Source organism: Nicotiana tomentosiformis, chromosome 4, assembly GCF_000390325.3.
Source record: "Nicotiana tomentosiformis chromosome 4, ASM39032v3, whole genome shotgun sequence".
NCBI classification, from domain to species: Eukaryota; Viridiplantae; Streptophyta; class Magnoliopsida; order Solanales; family Solanaceae; genus Nicotiana; species Nicotiana tomentosiformis.
Window position 1 is genome coordinate 110638519 of NC_090815.1, and position 6755 is coordinate 110645273.

The 6755-nt window shown below is 36.3% G+C and overlaps 1 protein-coding gene across 1 annotated transcript; it reads left to right on the forward strand.

The window, feature by feature from the left end:
- The first annotated feature begins 2550 nt into the window (after positions 1-2550).
- On the forward strand, positions 2551-6132 carry LOC104088364 (receptor-like protein kinase 7). The gene is made up of 2 exons (XM_009593027.4): positions 2551-5211; positions 5459-6132. Exons 1-2 carry the CDS (start codon positions 2655-2657, stop codon positions 5848-5850), a joined length of 2949 nt encoding a protein of 982 aa, XP_009591322.1. The 5' UTR covers positions 2551-2654; the 3' UTR covers positions 5851-6132.
- The last annotated feature ends 623 nt before the right edge of the window (positions 6133-6755 follow it).

The window sequence follows — 6755 nt, forward strand, 5'->3', positions numbered from 1 at the left end:
CCGTTTGTTCATACGACATCCGGATAAAAAGATATAAGCGTCGAAAGATGGGCGAATGAGAGGGTGTCAAGCTAGCAACTTTTGACTTTTCAAAAGTTATTATATATGTTTTAATTCGTCTCTCTCTCTCTCTCTCTTCAGTTTTACACAGAATTTGACCAGAGAACACCATCAGAACGATCCCTACGATGTAAGTATCACTATATCGCCTCTCTTTTTCTTTGTAGTTTGAGTTTTGGAATGTATTTAATAGTTAATAAAAATTCCTATTTTCTGTATTTAATCTTTAAAATATCAAGAAAAGTTGATAAATTCATTTCCTAAAGGTTAGACCTCACGGGACGGTGATCGGAAGCCGTAAGTTCGAGTTATTTAACTTGTAGTGGACTGTTTTGTGGGATGTTTCGTGTTGCTTTTGGACTGTCTATTGTGCTGCTGATTTATGGAGTTGGAAGGATAAAAAGGGCGTGGAAAAACGCCACATGTGGTAGGGTAGTAGGTTAGTCGCTCGTCGTTATAGTTACAGGTTAATTGATAACTTGTTGATTGGGTGTATTATGGTATATTTGGGGATTTTGTTGTATTGAAGGTCCCGAATTGTAATTAGGTTAGTTTTGAGTTGCTGATTGTATTATGTTTGTATCTCGCCTATAGTAGGCTTGAGGGAGCAGTAAAATCAAGGGAAATGCTGCCCGTTTTATTTTAGAATCGAGTTCTCGTTTGAGATACGTAATATACTACCGCCATCTAAATTGTACACGTATTTCTTTGTTATAGGGTTGGCACGCTAGTTGTCATAAGCTTGTTTTTGAGTTGCATTGACGGCTTGAGGTATGTTAAGGCTATCCCTTCTTTCTTTTTGGCATGATCCAAATGATACAAACGAAACGAGCAAAATACGCAACTTTCATAAATGATTCTATTCATAGAAATACTAGGGGTGTCTATATTCTTGATTCCCTGTGTGAATTATTATTATATCCTCTATTCATGGGTCTCAGAAAAATACGTATTTGATAAAGTTTGTCCGAAAGGCATATTGATTTTATGATATTCGAGAAATCTTATTAACGTATTTCTTATGCATTTCATGCATTTATACATGTACATTGACCCATGACCAGAAGGCGTTATATACGCGTATATTATATGTATATGGGATATGGAAAAAGGTTACGGCGTTATATACGCACCACCACCTGATCAGCTAGTACATGTTGATGATTTTGCCCACAGTGGCCGAGATGTTACGATAGGATGGCCTTAGAGGCTTGATGATGTTATGTACACCTATACCTATGCATGATACGACATTTACACGCACGTGCATGCCATTATAAATATTTCAGGATTCACAAAGTTATTTAGACTCACAGGTGGAATTCTTTACCCCATATTTCATCTATGTCTTTTATGTACTGATTTTCATGCTTTAAATACTCAGTAAATTATTCGTACTGACGTCCCCTTTTGCCTGGGGACGCTGCGTTTCATGCCCGCAGGTGCAGGTAGACAGGCTGACGGTCCCCCTTCTTAGGATCTTGATCAACGAGAGTTGGCGTGCTCTATTTGATCCGGAGCTGCTTTGAGTTTTGGTACGATGTGTTTGCATACATATATGGGTACGACGTGGCCCAGTCCCGTCCTTTATACAGTTGTACACTCTAATAGAGGCCTGTAGACAATCATGTATAGTTAGATAGTATGTGGCCTTGTCGACTCGCCTTACCGTATTCCATATATATATATATATATATATATATATATATATATATGTATATGTCTTTTGGGCATGTTTTTTCACGCAGGTTGTTCATATGAATTAGTAGTTTATTTCCAGACGTTATGCTTGACCTACACTTATTTCATATTTATATCTTAGACGAATGCTTAGGGGTGTTCAATAGGTAGAACTCGGGCACTCGTCACGGCCCATCAGTTTGGGTCGTGACAGTTAATCAATTTGAAAAGTATTTTTGAATAATAATTTGTGTTTGGCCAAATTTTTCAAAAAGTTCTTTTATGTGTCAAATTACAAATAAGGACATGAAGAGATTTTCTTAATAGTTAATATTATATAAGTAGATAAATAATTACAAATTTTTATTATTTAAAGATAATAATTAAGTTTTTTATCCCAAAAGTCATTTTATATTACTTAATAGTTTAAACTAAGTAAGGGTATTTTGGTATATATAATATTAGTAAGGTTATTTTGGTATATATAATATTTTGCAAATGGTGTTTTTGGTAGGAAAAAAAGTCAAAATTACTTCTGCTTCTGGGGAGAAGCTATTTTTTTCTGATTCTGTTTCTAGTGAAAAATACTTTTTTTTCAAAAATAACTTGGCCAAACACTTAAAATTGAGAAAAAAAAATTACTTTTTAGAAGAAAAAAAATTACTTTTGGCTTGATAAGCTTCGGATTTTATGAAACAAAAATCCTTTACTTTATTTTCTGACATAACAAAATCATTTTCTTACAAGTGGAGAAACAGTAATAATATAAATACATAAACAAATATAAACAGTAAGATATATAATGTGAACGCCTATAATTCGTTAAAAGCTGGCGCTCTCCATAGTCGTCGTCTCTCACACGTTTTTCTTCAGCCAGAAACAAAACTTCTCCTCCGTCAACTCCTCTGTCAAACATGGCGGCGCTGTTAAATTGCTGGCCGGAACTTATCTTCCTCTCTATATTCTCCATCTTCTCCGTTGCTTTTTCCAACGAGCTTCAAACACTTTTATCCATTAAATCCTCTTTAATAAACCCCACTACCAAAACCAATGTATTCAAAAACTGGGAACCCAATACTCCTCTTTGTAACTTCACTGGCATTAAATGCAATTCCGATGGCTCAGTCAAAGAACTCGAACTGTCAAGTCAAAGCCTATCTGGTTTCGTCCCTTTTGATAAAATTTGTTCTCTTAACTCATTGGAAAAACTCTCTCTGGGTTTCAACTCACTCTCTGGACGTGTAACTAACGACTTGAACAATTGTGTTAGCTTGAATTACTTGGACGTTGGGAATAATGATTTCACAGGGTCTTTTCCTGATATATCTTCACTTAGTAAATTAACCCATTTTTACGCAAATAACAGTGGGTTTTCAGGAAAATTTCCGTGGAATTCTGTTGCCAATATGAGTAAATTGATTGTACTCAGCCTTGGTGATAATTCATTTGATCGAACGCCGTTTCCTGAGGTGATTGTGAAACTTGATCAATTGAACTTGTTGTACTTGTCGAATTGTGGGCTTGAAGGGGAAATTCCAGAAGGAATTGGAAATCTAACGGAGTTGATTAATTTAGAGCTGTCAATGAATCATCTTACTGGTGAAATTCCTTCTGGAATTACAAAGCTAACGAAATTATGGCAGCTTGAGTTATATGAAAACGAGTTAACAGGAAAGTTGCCAGTTGGATTCGGGAATTTAACAAGTCTCGAATATTTTGATGCTTCTACTAATTACCTGTACGGTGATTTGTCAGAAATTCGAGAGCTAAATAATTTGGTAAGTCTGCAGTTATTGCAGAATGAATTTTCAGGGGAAGTACCAGTGGAATTGGGAGAGTTCAAAAAACTGGTAAACGTGTCTTTGTATACTAACAAGTTAACAGGTCAACTTCCACAGAAGTTGGGTTCTTGGGCTAATTTCGATTTCATTGATATATCGGAGAATAATTTCACTGGTCCAATTCCACCGGATATGTGTAAGCAGGGGACAATGAGAGGATTATTGATACTTAGAAACAATTTCACAGGTGAAATTCCAGAAAGTTATGCAAATTGTACAACATTGGAGCGGTTTCGAGTGAGCAAGAATTCGCTATCTGGTGTAATTCCAGCTGGAATTTGGGGGCTGCCAAAACTCCAAATCATTGATGTTGCAATGAATAATTTTGAAGGTGCTATTACTTCTGATATTGGAAATGCAAAATCTTTAGGTGAAGTTTATGTTGCCAATAATAAACTTTCTGGTAAGTTGCCTTTGGAAATTTCAAAGGCTACTTCTTTGGTAAGAATTGATTGTAGTAACAATCAGTTTTCAGGGGAAATTCCGGGGACAATTGGTGAGCTAAAGAAACTTGGTAATCTTTATTTACAGAAGAACAAGTTTACTGGTTCAATACCAGATTCTTTAGGCTCTTGTGTTTCATTAAGTGAGATTAACATGGCTCATAATTCGCTTAGTGGTTCAATTCCAGTTACCCTCGGATCATTACCGACTTTAACTTCATTAAACTTGTCGGAAAATCAGCTTACGGGGCAGATTCCGACGAGTCTATCACATCTGAAGTTAAATCTTCTTGATTTTTCCGACAATCAGTTGACTGGACCAATACCGGATTCTCTATCAATTGATGCTTATAAGGGTAGCTTTTCTGGAAATAATGGTCTTTGTAGCCAAAACATCAAGAATTTTCGTCGATGTTTTGGTGAATCTGGAAAGCCTAGAGAATTGCACACCCTTTTGCTTTGTTTGTTCGTGGCTGTGATTGTTGTGCTCCTTTCACTTGCGGGTTTCATGTACTTGAAGAAGAAGAATGAGAAAGTACATGAGAGGTCTTTGAAGGAACATTCTTGGAATACAAAGTCATTCCATATATTGACTTTCGCAGAGGATGAGATTCTTGATGGAATTAAACATGATAATTTGATTGGAAAAGGTGGTTCTGGGAGTGTATACAGAGTGCAGCTTGCAGATGGCACAGATTTTGCGGTAAAACATATTTGGACCTCTGATTCAGGGGGAGGAAAAATGCCGGGAACAACATCACCAATGTTGGGAAAACGTGGGATGAAGTCGAAAGGATTTGAGGCTGAGGTTCAAACACTGAGCTCAATTCGACATGTGAATGTGGTGAAATTGTATTGTAGTATAACGAGTGAGGACTCGAGCTTGTTGGTGTATGAGTATATGCCAAATGGGAGCTTGTGGGATCGATTGCACACTTGCAAGAAGATGTCACTTGATTGGGAGACGAGGTACGAGATTGCTCTTGGTGCAGCTAAAGGATTGGAGTATTTGCATCATGGTTGTGATAAGCCAGTGATTCATAGGGATGTTAAGTCTAGTAACATCTTGTTGGACGAGCTTTTGAAGCCAAGAATTGCTGACTTTGGTCTTGCTAAGATTGCACAAGCTGATTCAACCAAAGATTCAACTCATGTCGTTGCAGGAACACATGGATATATTGCTCCTGGTAAGAGAATTCATTTTAGTTGATTTGTGTATATAGATTGAGTGTAAGTTCTATACATGTACACTATATAGTCTTTAACACAATCAGGTAAAATCGACATACAACAATAGCTAACTCTTCATATAAGCATGATTCGTCATTTTAGTGCATATAAGTTAAATCCTATGTAGATTATCTGTTCATTTTGGTCGTAGGAGTTCCCAATTCTTGTATCATTTTTGACTTATTTGAATTTTTGGGGTTGCAGAATATGGATACACGCACAAAGTGAACGAGAAAAGTGATGTATATAGTTTCGGGGTAGTGTTGATGGAGCTAATATCTGGGAAAAGGCCAATAGAACCAGAATATGGAGAGAACAGGAACATAGTAACATGGGTGAGCAGCAAATTGAAGAGCAAGGAGAGTGTGTTAAGCATAGTGGATTCAAGCATCCCAGAATCTTTTAAGGAAGATGCAATCAAAGTCTTAAGAATTGCCATTGTCTGCACAGATAAGCTTCCATCTTTAAGGCCAACAATGAGAAATGTAGTCAAAATGCTGGAAGATGCAGAACCCTTCAAATTGGTTGGGATAATTGTAAGCAAAGATGATGGTAGTAATAAGGCTGAGCAATTCAAGGATCACACTAAGATATAATTGAATCCCACCTTCGAAGAGTTTTAGCCGGATAATTTCATACCATGTCGTCCTGTTCACTCTCCAACCCGATCTCTATGTTTTGATACTAATATTTCATGGAACGTTGTATCTTATAGCAGTATGTATAGTTTTGAAGATGGCCTCCTGGCATTGTAACATATAGTAGAAGCTAGAATCATATTAGTGTATTTAGTAGTGAATTTAGAGATGCATGGCATAAGTGCCATAAGATGTACTACTTGTATGTGCTCAATAAAAATGCTTCAGTAATTCAAATCAGTTCTCAACTTTGCAATGTTTGCTGTGTTTTTCAAACTTGAAGAACCAAGAGTAAAATGTCTACCACTTATCTAAATCATGTGTTCAATAATTACTGTATAATTTGCAACATAAAGATAATTTTATTAAAATAAAAAGGTATTTTCTTTACGGTTCTGATTCAGATTCATAGAAGAGCTTGATCACCTCCGACTCATGATTATTAGCACTGTTTGAAACTAGGAAGGATAAACAACCGAGGGAAAGTGAAAACTTTTCTTTGGTTTGGCTAAAGGACAATGAGCAAGACAAAAATAGTAGTACCCCCATCACAACCTTCTTGTCATGTCTCTATAAGAAAGGCCCACTAACTCAAGGCCCAGGATGATTCTTTTAGCTGGATTTGGAAACTAAAAGTCCCTAATAAAATAAAAAGACAGAATGGCCTAAATGACACATATACTTGTGCCACTTTGTCATGCCGGTTCTCCTACTTCACTTTTTTTCATCCAGACACTTTAACTTGTTCAAAATTTATATTTTAAACCCCTCTGACCGTGTGTGTATCTTACTTGCTTGACGTGGATGACACATCATATTCCACGTCATTTTTTATATTTTATCTACTAAAAATACTTATTATA

Coding starts and splice junctions, on each gene's coding strand:
- LOC104088364 (XM_009593027.4), top strand. CDS start 2,655: ATGGCGGCGCTGTTAAATTGCTGGCCGGAACTTATCTTCCTCTCTATA. Junction 5,212..5,458: donor ACATGGATATATTGCTCCTG/GTAAGAGAATTC, acceptor TTGGGGTTGCAG/AATATGGATACACGCACAAA.